The sequence below is a fragment of the Pinus tabuliformis genome, chromosome 3_1 (genome assembly GCF_031772625.1).
Source record: "Pinus tabuliformis cultivar Carrire ecotype Pingquan chromosome 3_1, CPIR1, whole genome shotgun sequence".
Classification (NCBI taxonomy): domain Eukaryota; kingdom Viridiplantae; phylum Streptophyta; class Pinopsida; order Pinales; family Pinaceae; genus Pinus; species Pinus tabuliformis.
Genome location: NC_142301.1, coordinates 886,564,348 through 886,579,798, shown reverse-complemented (window position 1 = coordinate 886,579,798; position 15,451 = coordinate 886,564,348). Strand labels below are relative to the sequence as shown.

Sequence of the window (15,451 nt, the reverse complement as noted above, 5' to 3'; positions counted from 1 at the left end):
TAAGTTATCCCTATTCCTACGAGGCATGAAAGAAGTGTTTTTGTTTTGTTTTGTTTTTCAAGCTTTAAGACTAATTATAGAATTGAAATAAAAAACTGAATGGAAACTAACTGTTGAATGAAATCTTACTTGCAGAATGGAAAGGAAAGCAAACCAACTTACAATTACTTTTGCAGAAATGAAGCTAATAGCAGAATGAAAGAGATAAGAAATGGAAGAAAGAAAGCAGAAATCACATCTTACTTAGACACCTCCCCAACAACGGCACCAAAAAGTGATGAGCACCAGTATTGCAGCAAGAATGCTGCAACTCCTGCAGCTACCAACTTTACTTTAACAACCCGGGGTTCATAAAAACTTGGAGGTGACAATGCTGTATACACAAGCAGATGTGATGGATCCACTATTTGTTGCTGCTAAGCTAGCGATAGACCACTATGGTTTCTAAAACTAACCTTCTACTGATTCAGAAGAATTTTGATTACTAATCAAGAAAGGGGAATTTTACCCTAATTCAGAGAATGGAAATGCTGTCTACTGCAGCAATGAAAAACTGAAATAAATGCTTTAAACACACCACTCATCTAACTAATTGCTAAGAGATCTTGCTTCAGAAGAATTCTAAGCTAACATGTGTGTAATCCTAATTGTCCGAGACATGCAATCTAAAATAACCAAACATTTTATTGTTGTGCATATGAATGAACACAATAACTCTTTTTTTCTTTTTGTCCTTTTTTGTGAAAATGTGAATGCTAAATATTCTTGGTGATGTGGTAGGTAGGTTAGAGATGATGGTGAAGAGTCAGATGGTTTGGGAGGAAAGTAGGGGTCTTCTCCTATCTTCCTGGATGATTTTTCCACAAATCGGCCTCAAAACAGGCCACTACAGGTCATCCTATAGGATGTCTTAATGCTTCCTATGGGATGTCCTAATGCTCCTACAGGATCCGATCGAGAGAAATAGGAGTGATTTGGAAGGTGGTATAGGGCTTAGGGAAGGTGAAGGGTGGAAGAAATAAGGCAAGGGAGTGGCTAGGACTTCTTCAAAGTTCAAAAAAAGTTTGTAAGATGGTTCTATTTGCTCAACAAACCTGGAAAGTTGTTCTTATGTAATGTTGAATTGGTTGAGGGACTTAGTGGCTTTTGGTGATCATGGATGGATGAATTTAGGCTAGGGTTGTTGAAATGAGATCTTTTTGCACTATTGAAACTCTTGCAATACGTACATCACTGACATTTATCCATGAATCATATCAAACAAGGAAGATTTCCAATCAACATAAGAAAACAAAATTTCATTATTTAGTTGCCTAGTTCATGCATGGAAATACTTGCAGAATATTGTGAAACACCACGATATCTAATAAAAAGTTGGATATATCAGAAATGACAACTGAAACCTTTTCTTGGAAATTGAAAAGATGCTGACCTCAGTAGCAGAAAACCCTAAATTCCATAAAAAAGCACAATTCTGTCTTTTTGGGGTTAAACAGGAGTTTTTCCTCAAACCATGGTCCCTGAAGGGAGGAGTGAGGCCAAACCCACATGATATCAACCTTTTTGGTATTCCTTTACCTCTCTAAAACTACTGCTAAATCTATGCACAAATGGAAGCAAACTAATCCAACTTACCACTACTTGCAATGAAATAATGTTAAAATCAATTCAACAATTAATCTATGAAATAACCTAAGCATACAAATACAAGAAGAGGAACATTCACTGCTAGGGTTGGGCCCTACCCAAGAGCTTCAACCCTTTGAGTCAACTTAGTGCTGGATCAAGGAAATGCTCATTCTCATTATCATATCAAAAAAATTACATAACAATGTTTTGCCACAAAACTTGAACTTGAAAATGCTTAATGCTCTTACATAAAAAATCTGAATCCTAATGAGGCTCTAGACCTCCTTATTTATACAACTGAAGTCTCCAACAAATTCCTTAAATCTAGGGAGGCTTGGCTCCCAAACTCAAGATGATCTGGTTCTTAACTGTCAGTGGCTCGACTCCCCATGATCTCCATGACTCAGTTGCTTGCAACTGCAAACTAGTGTGATTTGATTGAGGAATATTTGAATGAGTGAGGATTTAATGATGAAGATCTATCTCCTATAATCTCTCATCCTTGTCTTATTCAAGTTCCTGCCCTTAAGTAGCCAAAATTGCCATGATTTTCTCTCAAAAACCCGCAATAAATGCACATTAGATCACTAGGCATAACATCTTACTTTTACTCATCTCATTAAGAAAAATATAATTAAAACATGTAAGGAATTATGACAAGAGTTGATTTTAGTAAGCTTGGAGATGTATTAAGGTCCATATAGTTACCCAATGATGAGGTTCATCACTTACCTTGGGAATCCCTTGAATTCTGATATAAAAAAGATTCATCTATTTTTGTTGTCATAAAATCCATGTCTTCTAGCATCTGCAACACTTTATTCTCCTCACCTCCTAATGATCCATCGTCACTTACATCCACTAGAGATGTTGACCTTGCCCTCTTCAAATTTTGGCCTTCATTTCTTTGTGATGGAAGCCTTATAGATGACCCTGCCAAACTTCAGAGCCTACTGAAGTCTTGTCCTCCCACATTCACCACAACCTTCAAGTATTATCCTCCCACATTCACCACAATATTATTGCAATTATTAGTTTCTTTCCCTAATTTTTTTTGCAAATATCCATACTTATGTTCCTCTATTTATTTGTTAAATCTTGAGCAATATCGTCTCCACTTTTGTGCAGGTTGTAACATGATAATCCTTGATCTAAGCCAAATGACACTGTTATAACATGGATAAAGCCTACATTTAAATAAGATTTGACCTTCTCATATATATCTCTTTCCTCATATAAAGTTGTTTCTGGTTCATCTTGGTAAAATATTTTTTCATTGGGAGAAATGAAATTTTTTCCAATACCTTTTCCAATGGCATCAAAGTCCTATCTTTCATTTCTCAATAGAACATCTACAAGAACCACGTCAATGACATTAACTTCCATTGACAACTCATGACTTGCTTCTTCTATAGAATGGATATCTGGAACTTCTTGAACCAACTCATTACCTAGCAAAGGGTGAACCAATTGATTACCTAGCAAAGGACTATCTGGAACTTCTTGAATCAACACATTACCAGATGTTTTCTCATTAGGACAAATGAAAAATTTTCCAAGGTCTATTCCAATGACATCGATGTCCTCTCTTTCATTTCTCAACGAAGCATCTGTAACAGTCATGTCATTGGCATTGGCTTTCATTGACAACTTATCACCCATTCCTTCTACAAGAAGGTTATTTAGAGGTTCTTGAACCAAACCATTACCTACCAAAGGGCTATTTGGAACTTCTTGAACCAACCCATTACCCAATAAATTAACATTGTCAGAAAGAAAAAAAGAGAAATTCTTAAATTGTTAGCATGTAAATCAACCTTACTAGAAAAGGTGGATGCCCCAATCTCTTGAGGTGTAAATGTTGTGTTTTTGACCAAGGATGTATCTATTGGCATGGTATCCATGCTCTTTTGGTTTTCAAATGGCCTTAAAACTATTGGCATTCTGGCCTCAACTCCTTCTTCAACTAGACTCAAGTTATCCTTAAGTTGATTATGAAAACCCATTGGGTGTTCTTCTTTTGTCAATTTTAGTTGAGTACTCTCAGTATGATATGAGATATCATGCAGTTGGGAATTTTCAATTGCGAATAGAGTCTCCTTCTTCTAGGTAGTTTCAATCACATTTGAGGCCTCTAGTTGTTCAACATCACAACTGCCCACACTTCTTTGACAATCATCCCTTGGAACTGCCTCTTCCGTGCATCTTTATAGCATTTATGGAGTGTCTACTTGCTGATCACTCTTATGATTAATATCTTTGAAACCTCCATGACCTAGTTCCATGGAAGAATACTAAGCCTTTGATTCCTTCATGGTGGCTCCTTTTGTGCGACCAATATCGTCCCTTCAAGCATTATCCTCGATTTGCAAATTATTCATTACATGTGATGAGTGGTCTTCATTTTGCAACTCTGTCACTAGAGGAGATAACTTGGTTTCAACTTGTGATTCAACAACAACAGGAGATGACTTGTTTTGAGTATGAGATTTGGTCCTCAGTGGTGATTTCAATAATTGATCATCAATTCCAAAGACATTCATCAATGGAAATGACTTACCTACAACCCGTGATTCAGTCATAGCTAACTCAATCAAATCCTTACGCTCTTCAGAAACCTCAAGCCTGGAAACACCCTTGGCACACACATTTCTCCTTGTTCCTCGAGGTTGCTTGGGTTTCACAACGCTTCTCCTCTTACCAATATCCTTCCTTGCACTGAGAAGAACATGGCACTACTTCGCCCATTGTAGCATGTAATTATTCCAACAAATGATGACACCACATTGGTCTTTCTCTCCTTAGCCCCTCTCCCTCTAGGCCTACCCATGTTTTCTCCTTGGCCCCTCTCCTTGACTCGTTTCTCCACGCCCTCAACATCTTCTTCCTATGAAACATCGTTCTCTTCATTTCTGCCTTACTGGGCCTGAAACAAGCGCTTCCCTCCCTCATATCTTCTGTGTTGTACACCAACCAAGTCCCGTCTCTCCTCATTTTCGCCATGTTGGGAATCTTCAAATCCTTGTTCCTCCCCCTTCTCCTCTTCAAGGGCATCCACCTTCTAGGGTGACAATAATGTACATCCCACGACCTGTCTGATGTCATTCTTACATCATCATATCATTTAAGATACTTTTAATCATTCATTTTCATCGTTGGATATGTAGGTTTTGGATTTTGAAACTAATTGTCGAAGGTTGTAAAACTCTATGCAATATTGTTAATCCACCGATTATCTGGTTCTTATTTCATTTAATTCTCATATTATCATATGGGCTACTGTTAGATCACATAACATATCACATATGTCTTCATCTATGCTCTTCTTCCATATGCTATCCACTCACGACATTTCCTTTGCAATATCTAGTGCAATTGCTAATTTAAATATTGTTATAATTAATTTAAATACGGGAAAAAAACACTTAAACAATAATAAAAAAACAAAAATAAAGTAGAAAGATTCAATTTTTTTTTTATTACAAGAGGAATCAACAACTGGAGCAGCCTTGCAACTCGCGTAACACGGGGTCGATTCTGACCGCTACCACTATAACCCCTGGGAATTGTGCCCGCCCCTCTCCACAGCTCCGGGCTAGTCTAGGGGATTTGAACTCTTGACCTTCAATACAGAGCCCGCCTTTCATATGAACTTCACCGCATTGTGATTATCAACTCCAACTCGCCTACCCCGCAGGGCTAATTCAAATTTCACTTATAATTACAAACTTAAAATTATTAATAAATTCTTAATGACTACAAAGTTACTCAAAATTATTCCTAAGTTCTTAATTTACCATTACACACTTACATTATTAACCAATAAAAACAACGAGATATAGTAAAAGTGTTAATAAGTAGTAAAATTTAAAAAATATTTAAATATTATTATAATTAATTAAAAAATATTTAAATTTTGTAATAATAAAATTTTAAAAATTAATATAATTAATTAAAAATATAAATAAGTACGTTAATGTTGTATCTGTGTAGGTTAGTTGATGAGGTTGAGTTACCATGTCACATTTAAACTAGATGAAAATAAAAGCCAAGAAAAATCCACTAAATGTAAAACAATGAGATATAACAATATAAACAAAGAATTGAAAATGAAGGCTAAGAAAAATCCACTAAAACAATGAGATATAACAATAAAACAATGAGTTATATTTTGAGTAAAATTTTAATTTAAATATGGTTTTTAAGTTTAACATAGACTTATAATTTTAAGTAATTTTGAATCATAAAATATAAATAAATTTAATTATATATAAAATTTTATGTGAATTTTAATATAAGTAAATTTCTTGCAAAGGTTCCTCTTTTGATTCAGCCAGATCTGTTGGAAGAATCTCGGGAATTTCAAATCCAAGTCAAACTACTGGGCAAGACAAGGATGCATTGGGTTCGAGCAACAAATCTAGTCCAAGATCTTCTGCAAAAACTGGAACGTCGGATGGGGATCCCCTCCTCCTTCCTCAGATTGTTATATAAGGGTAAGCAACTAATGAGCCCCCTTCCTCTCTCTTTTTACAGCATTCATGAGGACGCCTCTATCGAGGCTTCTTTTCGTTTAAGAGGTGGTTCCTTTGGACAAACCTCCTCTGCCCCTTCTTTCTCTTACAAAGATGCAGCTAGCAAAGACGCTGTGTAGCCACAGTCCGCTTCGAAAGCAACCCACCCAAACGGGGCTCCAAAGCCTTTTTTGGTAGATAAATCAGAGGAAATTCCTTCCATCAATTTCTCTCACGCTGAGATTGAAAATCGTTTACAGATTTTTGAAGAATCAGCACTCATCTGCAGATTTAATGGGCTTTGGCCTCGCACAGCAGATCTATACCAATGGATCCACTCCACTTGGACCAAAAAAAGCAAGATTTACTTATGTTCAAAAGGATTCTTCATTGTGGTTTTTGACTCAAGTGAAGATTACCAGAAGGCCTTAATGGGAGGCCCTTGGTTCTGGGGTGCGGCTGGGCTCTTTCTCACCCCCTGGTTTCCAGACTTTGACCCTTCTACAGCAGTCATCACCAAGCTTCCCATTTGGGTCAGGCTCCCGAATCTTCCAGCTCATCTATGGCATGTATCTGTTTTCATTGCCATTGGAAATACTTTAGGACGGTACCTGGCTGTAGACAGCTCAAGAAAGGAAAATGGTCTTTTTACCTACGACAGACTTTGTGCAGAAATAGATATCAGTAAAGGACTACCGGATCAGATTAATCTCAAGATTGGAGATTTCCACTGGACTCAAACCTTGGATTACGAGAACACAGCCTTCAGATGCCGCCATTGCCATCAAACGGGGCACCTCCAGAGTACATGTCCTCAGTTCCTCCAAAAAAAGAAGAATCTAAATCGCAAACCCAAAGCCAAGCGCTGGAATCCTTGTGAGCCTCCCCGCTCAATGGACGGTCTAGATTTCTCTAGTTCGGATGAGGAGGAAACTGAAGCTGTTTTGCAGAAGGATGAGGCTACGGTAGCAGATGTGCAGAATGATGTGATTCCGATAGACACTCCCTCGGGTGCTCCAGCAGTCTCCTCTGACCCTCAGTTTTCTCAGAAACGTACTCATTTTTCTTCTTCCTCAGATTCTGATAAGGAAATTCTGCCGCCAGTGCAGAATAGTCTTCAGATTGTCTTGGCTCAGACAAATTCCACTGGGCGGGTCAAAGTAAACAAGAAAAAAGGCAAAAAATGTCGTGTGGCTGGAAATGACTCCTCGGGGTAGTTCTCTGAGCTGAGTTCTTTCTTTTTGTTCTCCTTTGTCTACTTAGTCCTTTCATGGAATGTCTCTTAGCGCGAGGTGGATAGCCTATCACCTGTGGCTCCCTTGCTTTTCTGCTTCGCTTGCTTGCAAGCTTGTTTGTACTATACTTTTCTTATCTTAATAGAATTAGTCTTTATTCAGAAAAAAAAATATAAGTAAATTTCAATTATAAAATTTAAATAAATTTAATTATATATAAAATTTTATGTGAATTTTAATATAAGTAAATTTCAATTATAAAATTTAAATATATTTAATTATATATATATTAGTTTATGTGAATTTTAATATAAGTAAATTTCAATTATAAAATTTAAATAAATTTAATTCAACGTTCATTGCGATCAAACTTTGGTTTATTGGACCTAAAGAAATGAATTATTTAGTTTGCTTTAAGATTTTATTCCTATGCTCAAAAAGCTTGGAGAGAAGCCTCTCGAGCTCACTGTAATTTTGACAAAGTAAAAGGCTAGGAAGGTCAGTATTGCAACAAAGATTTCAAAACTGAGATCTAATGTGGTTGTACACGGGGCACTCTAAGAGGAAGTGATTTTCATCCTCGATGTTCGTATTCTCACAGAGATGGCATAACCTTTCCATCCATGGTGTTTTAGGAACTGCCCAATGACCTGTTTCACTATGGAGCTCATGAGAGTTCGTTCTAATGTTGGCTATATTAATTTTCTTCTTTGAGCTAGTTAAAACAGAGAGATACTTTTGATCTTATAGGGTGGGGTTGATGACCTTCTTATAATATCTTAATTTTTTTTAGCTGCTTTCTCACACCACATTTTTTCTTTGAACTTAGAAGTAACAATATTTTTAATGTTATTAATGTTTTGCAATGCAACATTCTCGTGGATCTCCCAATGGTTTAACTAGACTTGGGGTCTTTATACCAACCTCAGTAAGTTTATGTGAATTTTAATATAAGTAAATTCTAGAATATAAATAAATTTAATTATATATAAGTTTATGTGAATTTAATATGATTGATAGGATTAAATTATGGTTTTAGTTATGATTTAGAGGTTTAGGTTATTAAAGGAAATTTGATTTGGTTTAGGCTACACTAGTGTTTAGTATGATTTAATTTTTCCTTACATAATAAACTTAACACCACTATATATATATATATATATATATATATATATATATGAGGTTTAATATGACTGGAACCATTAAATTATAGTTTTAGACATGATTTAGGAGTTTAAGCTTTCAAAGGGGATCCGATCTAGCCTAGACCACACCAACCTTAATATAACCAAATACCTAAAACACTTTATTGCCATCTATTCTACACCAAGTAAATTTTTATTTTAAACTTTAAAAATAATATATTTATTTAATTGTATAAAAATTTAAAATTATAAAAAAATAAATAATTTATAACTTATAAAAATAATAATTTATAACCTATAAAGCTAATATCAAATTACAAATCATAATGTATTTTTATTATTATTATGGTTAATAAATCATAATTATTAATATCTATCCATCATCAATTTCACTTCACATTGTTATGATCGTCGAATCAAAGAATTAAATCTAAGTGATGTCATGTAATCAAATAATTAACAAATAATTGAATCTAAATGATTTTGTTTAATAGTCAAAATTTTCAACGTACAGCTACCTACGAATCCCAATAAGGACGAAAATATTTTGAAACGCATATATTTGATGGGAATATATCTTTGTGGAAAAGAAACGCACATATTTGATGGGAATATATCTCTGTGGAAAAGAACTGCTTTGGATTCAGTGAAAAAATCTGCAGTTGGTAGATTGGAAGGGGTAAGGTGCTTGCGAGGAAGCCAGGAGCAAAAGCAAAGCCAGTAGAAAGCATAAGAATGGCGATCCGTGTCAGTCGAATTTCAGTGTAAGGGAAATCCCATAAGGACTTATAAAGGTAAGGATGATTTCCCTCCTGAGATTTAATATATGAATTTCATTTAGGTATGAGGGTAGATGTCTAAAATTTTGAGACGATGGTAGCTTTTATTTTTATTTTCTTATTTTTTTTGAAATGGGTCTCAGTTGTGTCTGAGCAAAAATCAGAGATTTTCAGCCATTATTACAATTCAGTGGCAAGAAAAACCTCATATTTTCATTCAAGATGGTGTTTGTGGGTTTCCATTTTTTCCATGTTGCATTCGAAATTAGTTTATTTGTGATTCTCTCTGGAAAATGATTAATTATGGGCTTCACTGTATATCATAAAATTCTCATATTTTCAATGGGCTTTAATTGGATGTTAGGGAAGTGACATTCACAAAAAGTTGAGGTGACCTTTATGCAATGGAGGATTTGAAAGAGTTGAAACAGAATGAAATATGGGGGTTGGAGGCTTGGAAATCCCTGTGCAGGTTGAGGGAATTATGTCCTCTGATCCAGTGCATAACCAATTATGTGTCCATGGACATAATGGCTAATACCCTTCTGGCAGCAGGCGCTTCTCCGGCCATGGTTCATGCCTTTGAAGAGATTGCATATTTTACTCCTCATGCTAAGGGCTTGTGCATCAATATTGGGACTCTGACCCCTGATTGGACTGTTTCAATGAAGGCTGCTGCAGCCAAGGCTGCAGAGGCTCAGAATCCTTGGGTATTGGATCCAGTGGCTGCAGGGGCTTCTAAATATAGAATGAATAGATGTCTGGAGCTTGTTGATCTTAAACCCACAGTTATACGAGGAAATGCTTCAGAAATCTTGGCATTAGCTGGTGCTTCTATTGGCTCAGCCAAGGTAAATCCTTAATCCTTATGTGATATTTCAATTCCTGTCAAGTGGGTTTTGATGATTTTGGCACAAATGGTTAGAAGGGTCATTCACACTGTTATCAATATGCGCTTGCAATGTTGGCTTTATGCTTCTCATCCAATCATTTGATTGAACTAGGGTACAGGGGACCAGAATCTATGGTTTCTTTTTCTTCTTTGTTGATGGACAGAGTAGGTCTGGTGTGGATGTTTGCTCCTTATTGGTTGATATTGCGATCGATATTGAAACATAAATTCTTTATCTGATCTTGAGAATTTAGAAATTGAGCCTAGATTCAATGGGATGTATCTACATGGTCACTAGATGAATATTATGAATGGAATAATTTCACCTCTTGATGATTTCATGATATTCTTCCACGGTCTATCAACAGGTGCCTTGTTTTCCATTTCCAATAGAGTCCAAACAAATGCTTAGACTGTGTTTTAATATTATTGACGGGATGCTGTTATCTTAACACCTTATGAAGCTCCAGTGTACTCTGTGTTTCTCCTTTGATATTTAGGATTATTGACTGCCACTGCCAAATGTCAATTGTTAAGCTGATTTATTCCACACATTTCAACCTTGCGCATCCCTAGTAGAAACCGAGTATCTGAAATGTCATTACCACAGATATCCTTCTAATGCAGTACATAACATCCAATAATAGCATATTGCAATTCACCTTAGCCATGGATGATATGAAACCCACTCTCAATGCTGAATGCAGGAAACAGGGTCCTAACAAATAAGCTTTTCACGTTTTACCTCAAACTGTAACCTAAATACTTTATTTTGAAAATTCTTAGTGGATGATATTCTTTTTCCCATGCTCTAGAAAATATTACTGTGCAGAAGTGGAGATAGAACATGAGTGGATCTTGTAGGCTTCTAAGGCGGGTCCATTATCAATGTGATTGTGTCTTGGCTAAATCATTGTTTTAAAAACCGGAACTGGTGACCGGACCGGTCCACTTAATGAACCGGGTTTCGAACCGGGATTGGTCAGGTCTAAACGAACCGGTTTAAAAAAATACATTAAATAATTAATTTTTAATGAAAAAAACTATTTTTAAGATTTAAAACCATGATTCCAAGCCAATAGAAACAAAATAGGCAAGGTTTGCTCATCTATATACCATGTAAAAATGAATATATCAAAATGGCATCGAGTGCAATACATATCCGCAACAATATACATAATCAATGAGGCTCTAAATGGCCTCTAGAGTCTGAAAACAATGCTCTAAGCTATGGGGTCACTGAACTACTACGAGTCTACATAACAATGATCAACAACATGATCACTTCTCATCATGTTCAAACTCATCACCACTACTAGACAGGAGATCATCAACATGCGCTACATAAATAATATGGCTCCAAGTTTGAGAACTCCTAAAAATCCTCTACAACTTTAGTGGTAGTAGCAAAAATAGACATCAAAACTACAAATCACTGATCAACGTGGTCATTCATGAAGTTCATCATTGATTCAACGCTACTAGAAATACATAAACATCATCCACAAGAGATACTTAAACATCATCTAGCTCAAAGTCTTCAGATTTGGATTGCTCAACCTTATAACATGATAGAAATTGAAAAGGTTTAACATGCCTAACCAATGATTTTGGTTTGAGTGAAGGGTTCATCTCCTCAATCTTATAATGTGGTAGAAAAAGGTTAGCATGCCTAACCAGTGGTTTTCCTTTGAGTGAAGGGTGCATTCTTGTTAAGGCCATGGTAGAGGAGTTCAACAATCAATACCACCAACATCAACAAAGTTCAACAATCAATGCCACCACGATCAAGGTTCTTAAAGGGCTTCATGCTCTTGATCAAATGCCAATCTCATACCCTCACGCATGATAGAATCAAACGGAAACATTGCAAACCCCCAAACCATGAAATCCTGAAACCCATTAAGTCTATTGAATTTTGAGTGAAATCTAAAATTCTAGTTTCTCCATATGAAATCCAATGAGGTCGAAACCACTCTCAAACATCCCAAGCCATTTCATGGTAATGTTAAAAATTTACTTTAAGAATTTAACATTACCATTAATTGCCAACATTGTTAGGGTTGAGATGTGTTAAGAAAATGAGAGGGTAGGCATGTTTTTCTTGGAGGGACTATTTTTGGAGGAAAACAACCCCAAATTTCCCACAAAACAGTTTCAAAACTCGCAAAAATGCACTCTGTGGAGTTTATAGTTGCCGTGGCAATAAACTGTCCAGTTTAGGACGAAACTAGCCTGTTTGACCACAAACTGGCTGGCTCCGTCCTAAATCGGCAGATTAGGACCAGTTTGTCCACTTTTTTTGGTGAAATGGAAGGTGAAACCAGGTTTTTCTGCCAGTTTGACCCAGTGGGCTAGCTAACCGGCCAGTTTGACCAGTTACCGGTTCAGACTAGCCGGTTTTTAAAACACTGGGCTAAATATAGTCCTGGTGTGAATTCCTCCAGCCATTAAGAGATCATGAACACCTAAGAAGTGGGGAGTTACATTTGAGCTTTAAGTCTCACCAGATCAAAATCAAAATATATAAAAGAAAGTATTCTTATCCCATTGCTCAATAATATCCTCATATAAAAATCAGTGTATATATGTATATTTTAATTATTGTGTAGATATGTACAGTTTTTCACAACATTTGTTTCCTGGCTATTGGTGTTTTGTGTTGGTATATTGTACGTAAAACCTTGTGAATTTTGTTGTGCTAACAAAATGCAGTAATGAGGAGGCTACTTCTAGGATAACCACAATGTTCAAATACCCCATGACTAATCTTCTCTTGTAGAAGCAGACTGAAACCATTTAGCAGCTATAACAATAGCTCTGATATAGAAGGTACCGTGTGCTTCAGCAGCACTAGATATGCGTCTAAACATCAACCTGTCAACTGGGCACTATATGTGCAGTTGTGGACCTCTAGGCATCTAAAGTTCGAATTTCTGAAAAGTGTTTTAAATGTTTTTCAACCTCATCAGATTACATTCACCTTATTTGTATGGGCTTTTAGTAATATTATGATTTCAGGAAGACTATCGAACAGTTTTATAAGTTATTCATGTAGCATACCCATAAGGTGTAGACCAATTGGTTTGTGTGGGGTTTAGTCCCTACCCAGGTTCAAATCTTATGGGGAGGGGTTGAGGATTGGAGCCACTTTTGGGGGAATTAAACTATCCAAAAGGGCGTCCAAGTTCGACTGAGCTTCGCACAATCATGGTGATACCATCCTACTCGTGGCCAGATCGTTCTTCCATCCAACATTGGGGCTAGCCATTGCCTAGTCTCAACCAAGTTCAAAGAAAAAAAAAGAAAAAAAGAAGAAGAGGTTATTCATGTAGCATAGTCTTCACTCTGACATTTTAGCACCAGGAATCTGCCAAAATTTGTGAGACTTTTCATCACATTTCCAAGGCGGTCAGTAGTTATCATTTTAGAGATTCATACTTTGCTGATTGTAAAGAATTAAGAAAGTGACTGATGTCTGTTTTCCTGTTATTGGTTTCATTAATTGCATATTGGAATCTTCCACTATTTTGCTATTGGATGAATAATTGGCAATCACCCTTATACCGAAGGTCTTTTACTTGTTCAAGGAAATATTGCATGTTAATGGATGTTTGTTCATGCCCTTTATTTAGATTTCCTCTCCTTTCATCTAAAATTCTCAGTGTTGTGAATAATGAAGGGAGTAGACAGCAGCCATGTATCAACTGATGCCTTAGAAGCTGCAAAAGAATTGGCTTGTAGAACTCAAGCTATAGTTGCAGTATCGGGAGCTGTAGATCTTGTCACTGATGGCAAAAGAGTACTGGGAGTGAGCAATGGAGTGCCTTTGATGCAGAAGATCACTGCAACAGGTTGTGCAGTTACTGCACTTATTGCAGCTTTTGTTGCAATACAACCAAACCTTGCCTTGGAAGCAACTTCTTTCGCTCTTGCTGTCTTTGGGATGGCTGGCGAAATTGGGATGGAAAAAGCAAATGGACCGGCCTCATTGCGGATGCACTTGATAGATGCTTTATATGGTTTAGACAAGGAATCGGTACTATCAAAATTAAAGATTTCAGAGTATCATTAATTTTTGTAATTCTTACTGCAAACTTTCCCATGTAATTTCTGATAAAGGCTTCAACAGGCTTTCAAACATCAGCAACTTTTTGAAGCTCACCTCGTAATCCTATTGAATTTTAAAACAGAACATTGCATATTGAGGACCATTTCCCTTTGCTTGCTAAATCACGATAACTTTCAAAGATTTCGATTTATATCTCTTACATCAAACTTATGTACATTCTGATAAAGGCTTTGACTGGTTTTCAAACATACAGTAACTTTTTGAAGCTCACTTCCTAATCCTATTGAATTTTGAAACAGAACTTTGCATATTGAGGACCATTTCCCTTTATCTTTTAAATTAAGATAAATTATATTGTGAAGCAATCTGTTTATCTCAGCCAAACTATATTTGACTAAAATCTGTGCATGTTTCTCTATTTCTTTAAGTAATAGATAATCTAGTTAAAATTCTCTGGTGTTGTGATTAATTTAATTTGAAGATGTATAACCTAATTTGGGTGATGACATAGGGTCTGCGCAAAATAATCCGTCGCATCTCCTCTTATTTAAACGTACTAAAATGGTTTGTGATAGATGTGATGGCTTTTACATAAAATATATGCAAGCCTTAGATTCTAACCAATGTGTTGCTTAATAGTTCTTTTGTGCATTACATTTGTAATGTCCCCAACTCAAATCAGGGAAACTAACTGCAAATTGGCCATCTTTTCTTTGGCTTACTCAAGAGGAGAAGGACAAAGAGCCACATTGGATTTGGATGTATGCACATGAATAAGATTTAGTGTCACTGGTTGAGCCTAGAGGCTCATTCTACATCCGAGTGTGAAGGTACAGCCTAGTGTGAAAGTGATGCGTAAGTATGTTTATTCCTTTTAAAATAAAAATAAAAATATTCTCTAAATAGAAAACAATGTTAGCTATAATAAAAAAGAAAAAAAAAATATGCTATGCATATTTAATTATTTGTTCATATGACTTAATATAATTTCATGTAAAGTAATTAGAAGTAAAAAAAATAAAAAATATGTGAGTAAGATGTTTAAACCTTATACTTTTCAAAAATGTTTTGACACATGATATATTTTAACACATGATATCAATTTCATAGACATCCATATATAGAAAAAAATGTTAAAAGAAAATATTTAAATATTGTATATAATAAAATATCCAATATGGGTTA

At 35.8% G+C, this 15,451-nt stretch overlaps 1 protein-coding gene across 1 annotated transcript; it reads left to right on the top strand.

The window, feature by feature from the left end:
* The first annotated feature begins 9,080 nt into the window (after window positions 1–9,080).
* On the top strand, window positions 9,081–14,574 carry LOC149190450 (hydroxyethylthiazole kinase family protein). Its single transcript, XM_089412180.1, has 3 exons — window positions 9,081–9,317; window positions 9,667–10,153; window positions 13,877–14,574. The coding sequence occupies exons 2-3, from the start codon at window positions 9,707–9,709 to the stop codon at window positions 14,267–14,269; spliced, it is 840 nt and encodes a 279-aa protein (XP_089268306.1). The 5' UTR covers window positions 9,081–9,317; window positions 9,667–9,706; the 3' UTR covers window positions 14,270–14,574.
* The last annotated feature ends 877 nt before the right edge of the window (window positions 14,575–15,451 follow it).

Excerpts from the sequence above, each read along its gene's own strand:
- LOC149190450 (XM_089412180.1), top strand. The coding sequence starts at position 9,707 with ATGGAGGATTTGAAAGAGTTGAAACAGAATGAAATATGGGGGTTGGAG. Across the intron at positions 10,154-13,876 it reads CTTCTATTGGCTCAGCCAAG|GGAGTAGACAGCAGCCATGT; the intron begins GTAAATCCTTAA and ends TGAATAATGAAG.